Source organism: Zootermopsis nevadensis, unplaced genomic scaffold (assembly GCF_977971745.1).
Source record: "Zootermopsis nevadensis isolate Lab colony 2312 unplaced genomic scaffold, Znev_1.0 Znev_ptg000083l, whole genome shotgun sequence".
In the NCBI taxonomy this organism is placed as follows: domain Eukaryota; kingdom Metazoa; phylum Arthropoda; class Insecta; order Blattodea; family Termopsidae; genus Zootermopsis; species Zootermopsis nevadensis.
In genome coordinates this window covers 844368-863755 of record NW_028259214.1, presented here as the reverse complement: position 1 = coordinate 863755, position 19388 = coordinate 844368, and the positions used below count along the sequence as shown (strand labels likewise).

The 19388-nt window shown below is 38.4% G+C and overlaps 1 protein-coding gene and 1 long non-coding RNA gene across 8 annotated transcripts in view; one reads left to right on the top strand and one right to left on the bottom strand.

Annotated features, from left to right (window-relative positions):
- Positions 1 to 19388, top strand: part of LOC147870927 (uncharacterized) — a 474306-nt gene that overhangs the window by 346928 nt on the left and 107990 nt on the right. The window lies entirely within an intron of this gene.
- Positions 1 to 19388, bottom strand: part of LOC147870929 (paired box protein Pax-2-like) — a 318072-nt gene that overhangs the window by 220078 nt on the left and 78606 nt on the right. For all 7 annotated transcript variants that reach the window (XM_087341655.1, XM_087341652.1, XM_087341656.1 and 4 more), the window contains one exon: positions 4966 to 5131. In XM_087341655.1, coding sequence (XP_087197781.1) covers positions 4966 to 5131 — 166 coding nt within the window. The remainder of the gene's footprint in view (positions 1 to 4965; positions 5132 to 19388) is intronic.

Here is a 19388-nt window from a genome sequence, read left to right as displayed (position 1 = left end):
CCACTACGCTGGTTTCAAATTCTTGTATAACGCATAATTTAATAATTTCAGTAATTTCAGTGACTTCAATGCTTGTACACAAACCAGCTATCATCCAACCTGACACGGAATACACTACGCCGTTAAACAAAGATACGATAAATAGGCTTAGACTTAAAATCGACTTGCATCAGAAGGAATTGACCTGGAAGTAGAATATAGTCTATAAACCATCGCCACAATAGACACTGTGGAAAGAGGGGAGTGACCGGTTAATTTAACAAGTTTCCGGGATTAGTTTGTAAAAGAGATGAGGAGAGAGCGAGTCTGGAAGAAGATTTTCAATCCATACTTGATTATAAATCACTGTCAGCAACTTGAACAAAATACTATACAGCTAGTCCCTATGGCACAGTGGGAGTGGTGAAGCGTCTTCCTGCTTTGTGGTCATTCTTCAAGGTTGGCTGCGCCAGCATAAGAAGTTCTGCCCGTCCATCTGGCCGCCTCTCAACACCTCAAGTCAATGTAACAAGTCTGACAGCAGAAAATTTTATCTATTTTCTGTCTGATCTTCTGACAGGACCAATACAACAGCCATCACAAATCCAAGAAATCCATTACACGGATTAATGTTGGGCTAAACTACTTTATCAAAACTTGGCAACTCCGTCAACGAGTCAGGGCCTCAAAAATAATTCTTCGGGCCATTTTAGTGGCAATTTCTTCAGTTGAATATCACTGCGAAGCTGAACATTAATCACAGTAAATGAGTATATTCAAAATTCCAATGCAGACAATGGAATCTAAATGACTGAGGGGAAGAAGAACATTCTGGGTGCCATGAGAAAATATCAGCCGACTACACCTGACGGGTTATTCAGGAATAATTCATGTCGAAATTAATATATTCTTACAACCTTTAAAGTGTTATCTAGAGTTTTAGCTTTTTTTGATTACGTGAAATCGATCTCAACGACCTCGTGGTCTAAGATGTCCACAGCTCGTGGTTTTCGATCACAATCAGCAGGTAGAGATCTTGAAACACGCTAATCATCCGTCTGAGGAATCCTTTCAAATATCTACAAGGATTCACAGTTTCAGAAGTTAATTTTAAATATAAAGAGGTGACAGCCTGAAAAAGATTGGTAATGAGAATAAAAATGAATTAATAATCATTATATTAATTTCTCACGGTGGTCTAGCGGTTAGAACGCTGGCCTTGTAATCCTGGGGTCTCGGGTTCGATTCCCGGCGGTGCCCGAATTTATAACTTGTGTTGGGCAAGGCCGTGGTCTAGGCAACACGGAGTTTTCCTCCGTGGCATCCCAACAATTACTCCATTCACACACAGAAGAAGGCAATGGCAAACCACTTCTGGATCATCTGCCAAGAACGTATATGAACAGGTCCCAGTCCGAGAAAAGGATGGAAGGATCCTGTTCATATGGACCTGTCGTCAGACAGAACACTAAATAATAATAATAATAATCATTATATTATTGTCTGAAACTTCAGTCTTACGTCGGTTGTAATGGTAACTAAATTCCCACTAGAAAATGTATGTATTTAATTAATCAAAAATTTATCTTTATCATCTAATCATCATAAAAAGGTTATAAAATGTCTGTGTTCATGATACCTGAAAGGATTCCAGTAACGTGATATTTACTTGTGTCTAAACGCTTATAAATCACACGGAGAGAAGGTTCTGAGCGTGCGCGTACAAATTTTAACCTAACATAATCGCTACTAGACCACAAAACGGGTCGGAATATCATCTAAGCAGTTTATCAACTTTACATTCGCCTCGCTCGTTCGCTCACTTTGCGATGTGTGTTAAAAGTATTAAAACGCATCATTAAGAATATTGTACTTTACTTTTTATAAACAAAAGATGTGTGATTCGTCACAGTTTTTCCGACGTCTGTACAGTCACTGTATAACAAACGTTGTACTTGCAAGATTGCAGCCAAAGAAAGGCAGATAAATATAAAGATGAGCGGAACATGTAGCACGCATGGGATCTAAAATATTTTGGTCTAAATAAGTCACGGAAAGTAACGACTTGGGAGACTGGAAAGTAGATAGAACAATAATATCGAAATGAACCTACATCAAAATATCTGGGAAGATTTTAAACGTTTTGAACCGGACTGTATATGCTACTATCATGAGACAGTTAAAATCAGTTCACGTACCGCAAACCTATTTTCTTATGATCCGACTTCACAGTTTCCCAACAAATGTTTCATTCCTATACATCGTTTATTCCTCCCTAAGTCCTAGAATATTTATTTAACTAATGTAAACTTCACGACTTAGTCTCTGTAATAGTTTCGATTGAAGAATATAACGCGAAATTCCTTATCAAGTAATTAGTTTTCTATCTTTGTTTTCAAGAGCGTTTAATTAAAATTACTTCAGTAACATCACAGTAAATAGTATACCGAATTACTGGCATTAATTTCAAACTAAAACTTGACGGTAACATATTCTTCACTAAACGATAGACTGCATTGGTTCTGTTGAGTGGTCACGACAATGTTCTATTCATTACAAAGCAATTACGAGAGCAGAGCCTACTGTCTATTATAATCACAAGTAATAACCACAACGTTTGAATTTTCTGTATTCATACGACTGATTGTCACTGTCAACTCAATGGGCTCATTTCAGCTTCACAGTGGCAGCGCGCGGTATCGAACCCAGAACACTTTAATTACAATTCTCGTATGTGGACCACTGAGATAGCCACATGACTGTTGTCTATGTTAAACAAATAAATATACTGGGTCTTTATGTATTTTAGGTTTATTTAACGACATTTTTCAGTAGCTCAGACTATAAAACGTAAGTACTGATTAAAAATATGGACCAGAGGCCGGCTTATGTAAAGAAAGTAATGAAATTTTATATTCCAAAACCGACGGGAAGTTTGTTGACTAACCAAGCAAGTACTGGCATCTCAAGTAGTCACATAGTTAATTATTTTTAACTATTACGTCGATTAATTCTATATCAAATAATAATCGATCTTATGAAAAACGACTCCACTGACGAATTAGTAATGTAGGCCTACATATCAGATGGTGCTTGACAGGCTGACAAAGAAAGATTTCCAGGGATGCTTCCAGGCTTGGCAGCGGCGCTGGGATCGTTGTGTTCACTCCCAGGGGAACTACTTCGAGGGTGATGGATGAATTTAATACCTGAGATAAGTGTACGGGTTTTTATACGCGCAGTCTTGAAACTTTCCGATCGCACCTCGTAGAATTATTTCAGATATCTATGATTAATGAGTATTAAAGTTGCAGTGTAAACTGAAGAATACGGCGACGTAATTGTTAACACTTATTCTTCGATTCAGAAGTCCTGGGTACTAATCTTGTCTCGAAGACTGTTAATTCTGATTGGTATTTCCGTGGTCTTCCACAGTTTTCCCAACAAAATACTAACATAGCAGCTTAAGGAAGGTCACGATCGCTTCCTTCGACGTGTCCCAACACATGTCTCACAGGCATCTGGAGATCCGTAACCAATGAAATGGTCGGAATACAAATAAACATTATTGTATAATTAATTATGCAGACCTACTGTTAAGATGAAGACCAAGGCACGTAATTGAATTACGAAGAAAGATTAGTGATGCCCACACTTGTACCATCGTGAGTGTACCAAAGAGGGGAGGAGCGTTAATCTTATCAATTTGCACGGAGAGTTGTACGCTAACAAATGGCTAGAACACGAAACACAGATCAAACACATGAACCTAATTTGTTATGGCCATTTCTTCACCTCTCACACAAAGCATCGCTGTTTACTGCAGAGCCCGAGGTTTCTGTAGAGATTCTGGTCATGCTGATTAGAAATTTGCTTTGAGATATTTAAGTTTCGGATGGAGTGTGTTTTCATCTTCGTGCAGGGGCTGGACCACATCCTGCCCCTTCTATTCACCAGCTGTGGCTCTATTTTCATTAAATATCAATGGGCATAACTTAAGTTTCAGTTATTTTTGTGATATTTTATTGTATTCAAGTTTAAGCTTTTGTGCTATGTGCGTATAATACATTGAAATTGAAGATAAAATGCCAAGGAATGTAAAATATTACGTTTTTATGAGTGACTTTCCATTACGTAGGAAAGTCACGAAAGAGATATCAATCAGGATAGTAGGTAACCCTGTCCCGACTCGAAACAGGGAAAATTACTAAATATTTAGTCAGGACAGCCAACTTTTGAAGTTGTAACTGAACCCAGAACTTCCCGATCACAAAGCAAACATGCTAGCTGATCAACCGTTGCATTTGATTTTTAAGTTAGTTACATAGTAAGAAAAAGGTAATTATGGTCCTATGTTTAAGAACCACGTAATAAAAAAACATACGCATATTTGGAGGTAATATTCCACAATACTTGTCCTCGGCAACAGATAAAACGTCCAAGTATATAATATTTGGCAAAGAGACAATGTTTTCGCAGTTAATAGTAACATTACCCCCACATTTATACGGCCAAATTTCTTATTTGAAGGGGTAGATATCCTTATTTACATCCCGAGTCTTAGACATTGACCCTGTGACGCCATGTTAAATGCTGCCCTGAAAACATTGCTCCTTACTAAAAAATGTTTCCACTTTTGGAGCAATCTACATGGTAATGGATATTATGGTCGTTTTACCAGCGACACTACTAAATTCTGTATAAACTCTGAAATACCAAATATACAAGAATGAGATCAAATACCAGAAAGATAGAGAACTAATGGAGAAATGAGAGTCGATGTTTCTCCACCGCATAATAGAGTGTCTGTGGGCCTACGCAGATGGGTAGTTGTGTTTCAAGGTCAAGTACATTCTCCTCTCAGACAGACAGTAGTTTGTAAGTAATTTCTGTAGTTTCATTGGTTTGTTATCGGGAACAGCTAACGTACCGAAACGGACCAACTGCACGCGTGTATATCACGGCGAAATATTCAGATGCGCTTACCTGGAGAGAATCTTGGACACACAGCCGTGGGAGACCCTCAACTGCCGGGAGATGTCGCACGGTCGTACGCCGTTGTGGGCAAGCTCCACTATTCGCTGCCGAACGACGTCAGGCAACGGCCGCCCATTCACAAAAACGCCGCCCAGCTGGTTCACACCGCCGTGGCCTGAAATGACAGCATCGGATCAGATACTACCACACAGACTCACTGTTATAAAACCACTGAGGGAATGGAAGAATTTCGTGAAGTTCTGTCCCCACGTCTGCTCTGTGAAAAGACATTTCGTGGAATTGTTTTAAAAAACGTAACGCAATCCCGTTACGCGCCACGTAGGCGCGCAGGGGGAGACGTTGTATAGATCCTTCTCATTCTCAACCTCGGCACTAGATGGGAGTGAGTGGTCAGCATCACGTTCCGGTTGCGTTTTAACCCCGGGGAAAGGACTCCCGGTACCCATCGGATAGGAAGCTGGGTGGGCCCCATATCCGGTCTAGATGAAAAATCCTCTGCCCCCGTCGGGGATCAAATCCCGATTGTCCAGCCCGTAGTCAGTCACCATACTGACAAAGCTATAAGGCTTATAAATTTGTTTCAAACATATCATTATTAGGTTAAAGTAATACTGTTTACTGTCTTATATAAATTAATTGTGATTCCTGTCACGATCGGCATTAAAAAAAATTTACTCTCATACTTCATGTGCATGGGGGGGGGGGGGGGGTCAGCCAATTGCAGAACCTCCAAAATGGGATATCACGACGAGTACGGGCGTTTGAACCCACATAAACATTCGGAATTAGGGTCACCGATCTCAGCTTTCGCTCGACATAAGCCGTGTGTAGCAGTTCTGATACGCATTCCATTAAAATTCTGTAAGATAAGCAGTAGTTTACAGAATATTGAAAAAAAAACCTCTATAAGGTAAACAGCATCAGTAAACAGTTTGCAGGCTGTAAAGAAACTATGATAATGGACGAGTGGATAAAACTTCTATGGTTTTAAGCAGCCAACTGGTGATGCCAATAACCTTTCATAATACCAGTTCTAAAACGAAAATAGCAACAGTATTATCTAAAGTGAGCTTTCGCATTATGATCCTCAGTTGTTTCTATTACCCTTCAGCATTGGGGTGGTGCAATATGTTCCTGCCCTCAGATTTAATGACACCCTGCAGTGCAGCCCCCCAAAGAAATGCTCCCTTTGCCCTCCACGAGCAAAGCTTTGTGGGAGCAGAGGAGAAGGGGAAATAATCCAGCCAATTGTTTGAAGAAGTGGCTGGAGTGCTCATGTAACAAAGTTTCGTGCACACAGACTGTGCAGTAATATGGAAATATGCTTCTGGGGAGTACAGAAAGGTTACTGCAATGTGTGACTGTCAGTGTTAAGTGTGAGGAATTCAACAGTGGCATAAGATGATTCGTCCACGCCACCATTAGCTGATTGCAGTCCTGATTTCGGGATTCTATGATTTTCTTTTCTCGCGTGGTCCGTCGACTGCAGGTTCGAATTCCTTTCATGTCATCGTTGTCTTGCCTTGTGATGTTCTGAGGTAGCACCAAAGGAGTTTTAGAAACTGCCTAAAAGACGCAGAATTTACTGATATTAGTTCAGAGGGCATAATCGATCACAAATGAAGACATTTTCTTCTGGTTTTAACTATGTCATTAGCAAAGTTTATCTAAATAACGAACAAACTAAATGATAAGGAACTCACCAAACAGCTAGCTGATTAAACTTACCTCGCATTTAATTAACCAAGCAACCAAATATGCCCAACCAAACCTGTTTCCACTTATGTTTAGTTCTACACGTTAATGTCTTTCCTTTAGTGTTTCCGACCAGAAACCAGTGCGAGAATTTTTCCTGTGGCTTACATCGCCTAAGAAGACGTGGCAGAGTGTGAATTATTATGCTCCATCTGATGAAGTTTTATCCATCACGTTAAATGTGTTCTTATTTGGCTCAAATATTCGCCTGCAATCTTCGGTCCTCTCTCGAAATTTGTTAGCGAGGATCATGTTTGTATAAGGCAACGCGCAGAACATTTCATTATCCATTTTAATTAGTTGCTTTATATACAATTATAAAGAGAAAAAACGAGTTCATTCCATTCTAGGCAGACCTGTTGCATTATGGGTTCCGACTGAACACAAGTAATTCTGAGAAAAAAAATTACCCCTTACTGAAACTGAGATCTCAATATCCCAGACACAAAATAATAGATTTTCGAGATATTCCTTATCATCATTACGGCACTGGAGACCTTCGAAAATTTATATTTTAAATGTCATGAACGATATCAACATGGTGGCCCTGCGCACTCACCAGAATGAAGAACGCTACCGTCGACCAGGCTAAAGTTTTGAAATATTTTATAGAGTATAAAGAGTGGGAGATATAAGAAATGCATACAAAATTTTAAATGGAAAAACTGGAGGGAAATAACTACTTCAGCTTCAAGGTTTCGGCACAGAACACGTTCCATTTATTACGTGTAATTTTACTTTAGTTTAAATTCGCCCAAAATTTAAATATTCGTCAATGTCAATGAAAACCCGCGTTCTTTGTTCACTCTTGATGATGAGTAATATATATATATATACAGAGCTGGTAGTAAAAGTGAGTTACGTTCACAGAAGATGCAATGACACATTCCCAGTCACAGAAATCTGAAAATTGTAAGCTGTAAGCTAAAACGTGTTTTGAGTAATGCACAAGTTGTATATTTACGGCAAGGCCGCGTTTAATCCAGTTTCCGTATCAGACAGGTTTAAATTTTAGTACAAATTCCGTTTTAGACACTTTCCTTGCATTTGAATTAAGTCAGATTCTGAAAGAGTTATTTGGAAATAATGATCGTGACGAATTGTGACCTGGAATGCGAGACGACACTAAACAAGAAACAAGCCGTGATAATTTTCTGCACTCAACTCCATGCTCCAGTCCGCTCGTCACGTTCTTGCAGTAGCATCGACTATCCGGCCATATTTAAGTGCAACTCCCAGTTGAAGTCATTAGAGGAACAGGCCATTTCATCCCCCTTCTTGGGCCGATGAAAAGCGAAAAAGAGATGCGATGGGTATTGGTGAGGGAGTCACTAAAAAGAGCAAGCGATCACCAACCACGGTCCCTCCCTTCGGTATAGGTTGATCCTAAATTCTCTACACACATAATTAACAAATCTATTCAATTAACATTCCTAATTCTATAGAATAACATCGTTTGTATTAGGTAGGTATGGGGCAGATACTGATTAATCTGATATATTCCTTAGTTCCTTCATACAAATTTTTGGAACAGTTATTTAAATATAGAATATTTATATTATTTTATCCTAACTCATTAGTAACAAAAACACAAACTTTCTTCGCATATGTCAACTTTGCATAGTAATTCGAGATGTGGTTTTTACCATTAGCTTTAAAACTGTCGTACATTGAAGGCTCATCTCAGGAAACTTACAACCAAAATATGAAAAGCTACAATGTGGCTTTTGAATCATGAGTGTGTGAAGTAAGGACTCTCACGCTGGAATATTGAAACGTCTAGCCTTTTATTATTGACATATGTTATTAATTTAGTTAAATTCAAAAGGGCGAGTTGCGTTTAGCACACAGCATACAAAATAACCAAGAACCACACACAATATTTTTCTGTAACAAAGCCGAAACTCATGACTAAAATAATCTCTGGAAGTAAGTAAGTCTATTGACTATTTACCTCACTTATTACTTACATGGTTAGTAATAGACCTTCAACTTTATCAAAAGACACACAAAAATTTTTCTCGAAATTCTTTTATCAGAACAATAATTCACGCAAGGAATTAAATAAGCCCTTCTTATAATTTACATATCAATATTTTACCTGTAATGAAATGTTTCCGGCAGATGACTTAGAACCAAGTAAGACTGATAAGAAACACTAATTACTCACCTTCATTTCCTTCTTCTGTGTTTGAAGAAGCCGAGCACCGATATACTCGTACAACGATTTGTAAATGTGACAAGGATTCAAAAATAATTTTGTGAATCAACTAAAGACCAAATCATCATTTCAAATATTCTGGAGTATAGAAAGAAATGGATTTACTACGTATACATAATTACTAAGACAAATGCATGGAGACAAATGCTCATGTTATTGGCAGATTGGAACATAAACCAAAAGAAGATGACTGAAGGAATGTTTATAAAACTAAAGCATGAACGGGCTACAAGCAGCTCAACTTTATAATGAATAAGATTAGTGCCTCAGAAATGTACGCTATTTCTGAAACCCCCTGTGTCCACATAAAAAATTGTATTATGAGTATAAAAATGCACTTATTTAATGTCTTGATATTGTATATTATATTAAATAAATTGCACGGATCTAATGCCCAGCACAGAATATGTTTGCAAAAGCCATCGAAACTTTTTTTTTTGTGGGTGGGGAGTAGGACCATGTAGATTTGTGCTCTGTATCCGCGTGTCCGGTTCATTCAATTCGTATAACAAAGAATGTTGTACCAAACACAGAAACCTACTACTACGGTCTGGCCAGCATTAAGAACACAACGCATATTGAGGATTACGCTGTTCATTTCATCCTGGATTTAAAAATTCCTTTTCAATTAGTAGTTTTTTTCTGGAGAGGGGAGGTGGAAGTTTATGGAAAGAGAGGATTTGAAACTTTCGAAGCTACTGTCTTTCTCGGCCGATGGGTCACACACAAAAATTGATGGTCGGATGGATAATGTAATATTTGTCTGACAGTGTCACGTGTTAAATACAGATTTTTTTGTGTAGTCTAATTCATTATGGCAATAAGTGAAAGCAGGGGCAGCCTGCAATATGTTTTAAGTAAGTTAAATCTGTAAGGGTAAACAGAATAAATTAGAAAATTCAAGAAGACAGTGGTCCCTGGCGAGATAATTAAACAACAGTAATATGTACATTTACGAATTTTGCAGTCAGTGAGTCGCGTTGCTGACAAGTCGTAAGCACAGAGTGAATAATACACGGTGATAGAAACGCACTGTTTTAAACTGGTTCAATAGAAGTTTCATGAATAAATTTACAGAGGTGCTACGTAAGACATCTAGAACAGATATCTTGTTTAACGTCTGACTTGTGCTGTACTGGACTCTAACATAATCGCCTGTCTTTTATAACAAGTCACAAAAATTTATACGAGGCGCGTCCCAAAAGTAAGTTTCCCACTCGTCCTACAGCTAGCAAACCTTATATTGAGCGAAGCGACTGTGCGTACGTGATAGAGCAATGACGTAGCATGGCGCATGCACTAACGGTACTTCCCGCGTTCTCACAGTAGCATCGTTGCAGCTGTTGAAGATGGAGGTTCTTATTCCAGCTCCCGCCGACTGTGAAGTGCGGTCAGTGATAACGCTAGGCCGCGCACGGCTCGACGGACAGCAAGTCTCCTGCAGGAGTTCAGCTGGGAGGTGTTTAATCATCCACCCTACAGCCCGGACCTCGCTCCCAGTGATTTCCATCTTTTCCTACACCTCAAGAAATTCCTGTCCGGTCAGCGTCAGCGTTTTGAGAATGACAGAGAGGCGGAGATGGTTGTCACACAGTGGTTCCAATCCCAGGCGGCAGACTTCTACGACGCAGGTATTCAAAAGTTGGTCCCACGGTATGACAAATGTCTCAATTCCGGTGGCGAATATGTTGAAAAATAGCTGGGCACTTGCTGTATCTGTTGCAATAAATATTTCCATGAAATTGTGTTTTGTTTCTGTAAACGGCCCCAGGGAAACTTACTTTGAGGACGCGCCTCGTATATTACTTGTTCGTGTATAGTTTTATCCTCACTTCAATTTCATCACAAGACTTTCAAATTACCACAGTTTTCGCCACTAAATACAAAAGCCGATAACGACAAGTATACACCGCAGAGTGTAAAAACATTTGTGTTATCGTGAGTGTGCATTGACTGTACGGTGAAATTATGGTGAGTGTTATCCCTTAATAGGTCTGAAAGAAGGGGGCCCAGAGAGTAGGTTTTCAACCTATCACCTGTCGCCTGATGATGGAAGCAGAACCTACAACCGAAACAGCGTGATATGAAAAGAAATTAGACAACAGAATAATCATACGCGATGTACAACGAAATTGTCAAAAACCTTTAACGTTATACTTCACTGCGCTGTTCGTACTGTAATCTGTGACCAGAAAACACTCATAGAAGCAACATTACTCTTTCTTCTGAATTAATTTTAACCAAGATTCTAATTTTTAAATCCATATAGCAGTAATGACCATACCTTTTCAAACTTTCAGAATGTTTATAGTTTAGATACGTCATGTTTGTGTTTAAAATTCAAATATATATTTATTATTATTATTATTATTTTTATGACAATATCCAAACTCATTTTCATATAAATAATAAAAAAAATAATATTAATAACTCAAATGTTAATTATATTGTTAATAATTTCACAGAATAATGAACAACTAACATAATATGCAACATAATATGCAAAATAATAAGAAGATCAAAGGAACACCCACAACAGTAATCTACATCTACAATCAATGAAAAGCTTGCATTAATAAATATAGAATAGTTTTAAAGATAAAAAACCTGAAGATGATACTATGACATTGAAACATGTAGTAATATATAGCGCAATATTGTAACATCGAGATAACGATGAATGGCGCAGAATATTAATATTAATTTTAAATTTTAACATCAACAATTTAAAAGTTTGTGTATAGACTTGAATAATAAATATATATTTGAAATTCAGAATGTTGTTCTCTGTGTATCTTTATATAAAGAGTTCGCTAAAAATTCGAAGAACTTAAAATGTCTCCGTTTGTCACAAGTTTTTAGTCGCGTATACATAAACTTTTGCGTGAAATAATTCTTCCGTATTCACATATTTACATTAAAGAATCAAAAGTGAGAAGTTAATCATATACATATCTATAGATCCACAACATAGTAACTTAGATATTTTCTCATTTTCAGTTTCGTTCTACTGTCCTCTTCTCCTTCTTTTTCCTTTCGTTTCTTTCTTTATTTCTGTACCTTACTTTTCAATTTTTTTTCCCAGCAGAACGTTAACGAACTAAACAGACATTTTGCTGACTCAGTCCTTCCCCACTTATGACGAGAGTATTCCAGGATAAATTCCAAAAAAATCGCAGTGCAGTCCGGAACAGAACTACATAAACATAAAGCTAAAATTATTCAAAACATTATTTTCCGTTAAGCCATCTTATTTACTTTCCGAAAATGCCTAAAATAACTTTCGTCTATTATAATCAATTTTACAATCGCTGTCGGTCCAAAATCCCATGAAGACAGACATTTCCCAACAAAGACACGTTTCGCTTAGTCCAGGTCGCGAGGTAAGACGATCCAAGGTAAGAAACAAACACATATCTACGCCGCCGGACTTAAAATACTTGTTAATGTAAGAAAAATAAGAACTCTCTTTTTTATGTGGAATCCATGACCATTTATCTTCATTTTGCACCTTATAGGCTTACGGTGGACGTGTGATTCTTTTGTTTAGGCCTCGAGGGGGTGGGCGGCCGACCACAACACGTAGAGAATCGACCTGAACGGATGTTCAGTAGCCAAACCGCAAAACCACCGCGGAGTGCCCTGCACTTGTTTCTCTAACTACCAGTAGACGTAATGGAGGCAGCTTCCAAGATATCTGGCGCATTATCGCGAGCAACAGCGGCCTAACAGTACACCCGCACTCTTGTCTGCTTCATTATCATTATCATCCCATCTCAGTCATCAGCATTATTGTCATCGTCCACATTTATCATCACATTAATTACAATTTTCGTCTTCAGTAATTCCTTCTTTTCAATTTTATTCAACTCTTTGCCTGTATATTTAATTATTATTGTCTTCGTCATCATTCCATTCAACATCAAAATGGGAGCCTTCCAATTGATCAGTTTTCTACGAGACTACGCGGCAAAATATCCCATAAAGCTGCCACCTACCTTCATATTCGCTGCCATGAAAACCTGAAAATAAAATCACTGTCCGATTCAGAGACAATCGACCAAAATTAATGCATAAATGACAAGGAAACAACTAATGACTTAAATATTAATATTTATTTATTATTATTATAATCGCATTTATCATAATTATTATAATGTATGATCTGGAGCTTTTACGGTGAATTGATTTAATTAATTTATCTCAGGCTTACCAGCAGCGTCAGTTGGTTAAAAGGCGAAAAAATATTAACGTTTCGCAAACCATCTCCGCCCCCTTCCTCAGAGATGGTTCTCGAAACGTTGATATTTTTTCACCTTTTAACCACCTGACGCGGCTGAAAGCCAGACAGAAAACTTCTTTATATCATAATCACAGTTGGCATTGTTTCTCTTATTATTTATTTTCGTAATATTTCACACTGCAGTAGTTTTACTAATAAATATTTATAAAGTCGATATCGAGGACCACAACAGCTCCCTGTAGAAACATTACAAAATATTTTAATGTGAATAACATGCCCATGGCTGGCGTTAATAACCTACCGATCCTACAAGGTCATAAATATATTTTGCCTTTTTCTAATCAACTTTAACTATAAGAACAACTATAAAGTGTTAGGAAACTTTTTACTTTTTTTGGAAGTAAATGGGTTAGAGTTTCTTCATAATTCCAATTTTCGTCATTTATGACAAACCAATCTGCGTCTGTAACCATGTAATTGAATTAGAGGCGTCCCTTGGCTTCTCAACATTACGTCGACGCTTAAAAACAGTGAAATTAAAGTTCTTGCTGAAGAATGTAACAGCAGACGTTCGCAGTGTCCAAGTTACTAAGTAAATGTCATTATCTTAAGATAATTTTATTCATGCTTAAACTGAATTATTCCACACAGCTATAAGATATAATGCGATGCATTTCACATCAATTTTTATTTACTTTAATAAACAAAGGTCTACTTGGAAGGTCGAGATCCATTGTAATGATTGGATGAGAAAAGAAAATTTAACTATCGTAATAAAAAAATAATTTTATTGTAAAAATATATAACTAATATAAATATACTTAAAATTTTACGATAACAATTTTGAAAAATAATTGCACTGTTAAGCATAAGGTAGGATAATTTAGATATAAAATCGGTAATATAGTTAGAACCTAAATAAAGATCATTACGTCTTCCTATCGCGAGAATATAAATACAAACTAAAAATAGAAACGAAGGCTATGTGCTTATAAAAATAATCTTCTGTGGTGAGTATTAAATTACACACGACATCCCACGTCATTTTATTCTAACTTACACATTCATTTCACGGGGTGTTCAAACAGGATTTTTGGATTTGTTACAGCTTCATGCAAAACAAATGCCAGCACTGGAAACAGTAAGTTTCTTAGAAGATGATAAATGTCCAGACGATGCCCAGGAACGGAGCAGTCCCAGTAGCTATTCGGGACTGCTGAGTCGCACAAAACTCGCAGACGAGAATATATGACGATCACCTTCCTACCATTTTGTGTGTACAGAGAATAGCAGAAACACAGATTAATATTTAGATGTGAATTTAAATGAGTTATCTGACTCATAATTATATCTGTACGTATTTATATTCCTTCAAATATGTCAAACATATCCGAAGAAATTAGTGTAAGCAGCATCTCCGTATTTGCCCGAATGTGATCAGTTTGTTCAAAATACACACGGAAAATTTTGAAATAATTTCGATAAATGACGCGATTGTCAGTGGTACTTTCAAGCAAAATATCCAATCGAATTTCAACATAGGCTACTCGAATATAATACGCAATAAATTTCTAGGGATGCATTTCAAGGAAAAAAATTAGATCAAAGAATAAGATTAATTTTATACTTATAAATTTATAAAGTGGATACATGACAAATTTTATGCAATGTTATAATGATTCAATAATTATCGTCATTAAACTGAAAGTTGAATATGAATTTCATGCGGTCATTATTCTCATGCGCAATGTCAACCAAAGAATAGTATCTGCATCATCCCAGAGCCCATGACCTTGAATTACTGGTATTAGAGTCGTTTCCAAATAAGATATTTATATGGCCTACGTGTTGGTATTATACCTGAGGTGGAATTATAAAGTATAAAGGTCTATACCAGTGGTATTCAACCTGGGGTACGCGTACCCCCGAGGGTAAGCGAAGACATCTTAGGGGGTACGTGAAACTTAAAAAAAATTATTTTATGATAAACACGGAATAATCAGTAATGCAATTTATTTAATTTATTTTAGATGTAGATTATATACTATGCATACCTTGAATTATACACCAACAACTTTGGGGGTACAAAGATGATGAGAAATTATATCTGGGGGTACGCAAACAATAAAGGTTGAATACCACTGGTCTACACGACTATGCGGATAGTTGAATAAAAATCCTTACAAGGGATTGTGGTTGTACCAAACAGACCTACGTTTTCAGTCCTTGTTTAAAGTTTATATTTATATTTCCTTATAATTTAATTATGTTTGCTTTTATCAATTAATAAATGTCTTATCCGCTTATACGCGCATTAGTCTCTAACGTATTTAAAGGGTAATTATATTCTTTTGCTGTTCAAACCTGTGTAAGTTAACTAACTCAGAATGTTACTAATGCCCATTTTGCTGGAGATACCTATTTCAACAGATTCCTAAAGGTAAAAGGAACACCAAGGAAAAGTGTCGAAGCGTTTTTATCTTGTGTTCTATTAAAAAACAATACCGGGGCTAATCTTTTTCGGGTTTTTGAAAACAAGAAGTACAAAGGCTGGGCGAATATCGAGTAACGCGCATGGCATATTTTAGCAGTCACAAGTTTTACACAGGTTTTGTTTAATATATATTAAATCTGTGCTACTTCACTCTTGAGTGTGAGAGGTTGCTGGCCTAGCGAGAAAAGACTCTCTGCTTGCGGTGAAATGGGTATCACCACGCCCACATATGGTGCTCAGTTACAGAGTTTTTTGTCGCATTACAACCTCGGATTACATTTCTTATCGCAAAAACAGACAGACATAGCATAAGTGAGATTTGGAGTTCTCACGACGTCGAATATGAACATGGCTGTCTTGTGGGTCGTTGAGTCGTGTATCTGGTAGAAGTTCACCTACGTTTCAGAGGCCTATTACGTGTACAATGACTCGGAAAGCATGAAACAATCACTCGTTGATTGTTGATTAAACGACCTGCTTCACATGTGATGTTGCTTCAGGTCTCGATGGATTGCTACTGTATACATTTAAGTTGGTGGTGGATATGTTTTGAGTAAAAACTTTATGGTGAGTGTATTAACAACGATCTAACGGAGAAGGGTTTTGAGGACGAAAGAAACTGTATTCGATTAGAGTCCAATGATGATCTTTGGTTTAGCTGTGATGTAACACCCGGTCGGATTCTCTTACTATATACTGTATACAGTTATTATTGTTCTTATTGAATTATTAATGTGCTTGATAACAGAGAAAGTCGATAACAGACAAGCGCATAAGAGAGGAAATATTTTCTCAAATAAAATATTTATTTTCTACAGTAAAAATCCAATTAAGCGTAAACAAAATACATTAAAAAAACTAAGACCAAACTCAACTAAGACGAACTAAAACAAGCAGACTAGTCTAATCATGCCAGACTGCAGGAAAAGTGTTCTCAAACGCAACGATGTTTTTATGTCAAAACCCAGCGTATGGTATTTGCAAAAATGGCGCAACTACAGGTGAAGGACTTTGATAATAATTCAATTCAAATCATAATAATATCTATATAATACATGTAACTGTGCCAGTCCAGGTCTGTGGTTCAATTCCCGAACGGACTGATCCTTGAGATGAAAGGTAAACCAGGCTTCGGCATGTTGATCTGGCTTATAAGAAAAACGAAGAAGGTGTAATTACATGATTTCTGGAACGCCTTACTTCACCTAAATTAGACTGAATGATTAATTTTGGCTTTGTTAAAAACATTGAGTTGAAGGAATGTGGCCCAGCTGGCCACTTGCGGGTCACCCTCCTCGGCCTTCCTTCTGTCCCAAGGGAGCCTGAAGTAGAAACAAAAAAATGGGCAAACATAAACGAACAAAGAAAATACTTAAGCCACCCCACACATGGTGTGCATCCCTTCCAGATGCGGGGTGATGACTGCATTACGACCATCGCATCATTGCGATGGGCCAATTGACTTTGAGCTCAGCTTAAGGCGCGTTCCCGCCGTTGTGGAGGAACGAATCAGGTCGCAGCTGTTAAGCCAAATTCAATGACAAATTACGTAATGCAGGGGTATTTAAGCGCGACCGTGGTTGCGGGGCGCTCTCAAAAAGTTTTGGTCCTTCGGTTGAGCGGGGGTGTTTTTCTTAACAAACGTACGACAGAACAAAGGAACAGCCGAGCCATCCAGCTGCCTCCGTGAATAGTGCTTAAAAGATATATATGTTCCTGCGCGTATTAAGGAAAAATAAAGTGTCGTCGATCAGTGCAACACAGAAAGACTTTGTTATCCATTTGTGCAGAAACCTGCTCCACCTTCTAATTCCCGTATATTCCCAGGGAGTCGGAAACTCGTGCTCACCGACAACCTCACACCACATCAACAATCCCTTTCTGTATCTTTATACATCCCACGTCAAGAAGCTGTAACCAAATGAGCAAACCAGGCTACGACTACGAGTACACTAAACAAGCAGTGTGACGTGTGGTGGAAGGAAAGGGACGGTTACAGCGAATTTGGCGCCCAACGTGGGGCACGACGACTTAGAAGTGGGGCTTCCAAGGAAGAAAGGCACGACGACGGAGAAGTGGCTCGACGACGAAGGAGCAGCCACGACGAAGAAGCGGCGGTCAGGAGGACGAGCGGTAAACAAGTCTCCACGCCGTTCGCAGCAAGGCCGAGGGACAACGACCGACGTCGAACCGAGAGCTACAACCTTCGACGACATCCCTATTCAGGCAAGCCTACAGACATTCAGGTGGGTGAAAGGCAATATGGCTTTCAGGGGTCTTCGAAGTAAGAAGGCATTGTGCGACGAAACCGAGGAGGACTTGCTAGGAGATTGGCCGTGCGGACAGGCTACTGAAGACGAACAAGTAGTGGACCATCCAGTAGTCGAGGCCGAGGAAATATTTGAGCGTAACACAACAGGGGGAGAAAATTTAAGAACTGTAGGTACAGTTGAATTGAGTAACAAAACGGGGGGAGCAGCAGATAGAGTTGAACAAACAGATCTATTAAACATGATATTGCAGGCTTTGCAGGAGAACAGAAAGGAAAATGAAAGGTTCAGGGAGGAAACTTTACAGATTTTGCAGGAAAATAGAAAAAGAGACAAAGAGGAAAATGAAAGGATTAGGAAGGAAACTTTAGAGACACTGCAGGATAGTATTTTCAGAAATTCAGAAGTGTTATCTGAAAAATTCAGGGCCGAGGTTAATAAAATAAATGAAAGTATTAATAAGAGAATAACATATGAAAATAATGAATTGAAGCAAGCTGATATCTGTCTGGAGGAGGATACTCAGCAACAAATTAGGAGTGTGAATAAAAAAATAGGCCAAGTGAATGAAAGTATGAATGCAAAATTGAGAACGCAAGTGTCTGAAGCCAAGGCTGATCACGAAAGGCTAGGAAAGGAACTCAGGGATGAAGTGGAGACAAATATGAGAAATATTTATAAGGAAGTTTCGAGCCTAAAGGGGGGAGTGACGGAGGAAAATATGAACCTGGTTCAAGAGCAAGTGAAGGCTGCTAGCAGGGACAGCGTTTTGAAATTAGGAGAAATTTCTAGCAGGATAGACAAAATTCAGGAACAAGTAACTGCAGTGTGTCATAGCCGATCTGGCAACGGGCACCCATCTCTTAATAGCTCGGAGGGGTGCACGGAACGAGGTGTGCCAACCCCGTTACAAACGCTTGGCTCTGGACACGAAGCGAGAGGGCGTGAGAGAGTGTGCGAGGTTCAGCGGTGCCCAAATGAGGGACCTACTGTGCCATTTACATGTAGTAGTGGGGGTGACCTGACGCGCACCCATGAGTTGGCTGGACTAACCAGTAGTGTCTTAAACGATCTAGTTCTACCAAAATTTCATGACAGTAATCGGCAGAATATTTTGCAGTTTCTCGCGGAACTTGATGACTACAATTCGTTGAAGGGGGTCCCAGAACGTTTGAAATTGCCTATAGCTGTCAAGGCTGTTACGGATAACTATGCAAAACAATGGTTTACGGCAGTATACAAGGACTTGGCTGACTATAACCACTTTAAGCAATCCATTACGGAGCTATTATGGAATCCGCAAGTACAGTCTCAAGTGCGTATATCACTATATCAGGACAGGTACGACAGAAATAAAAATGAAACCATGTCGGCGCATTTCTTGCGATATTCTGTGTTAGCAGCCAACCTATCACCAAGATTGGCAGA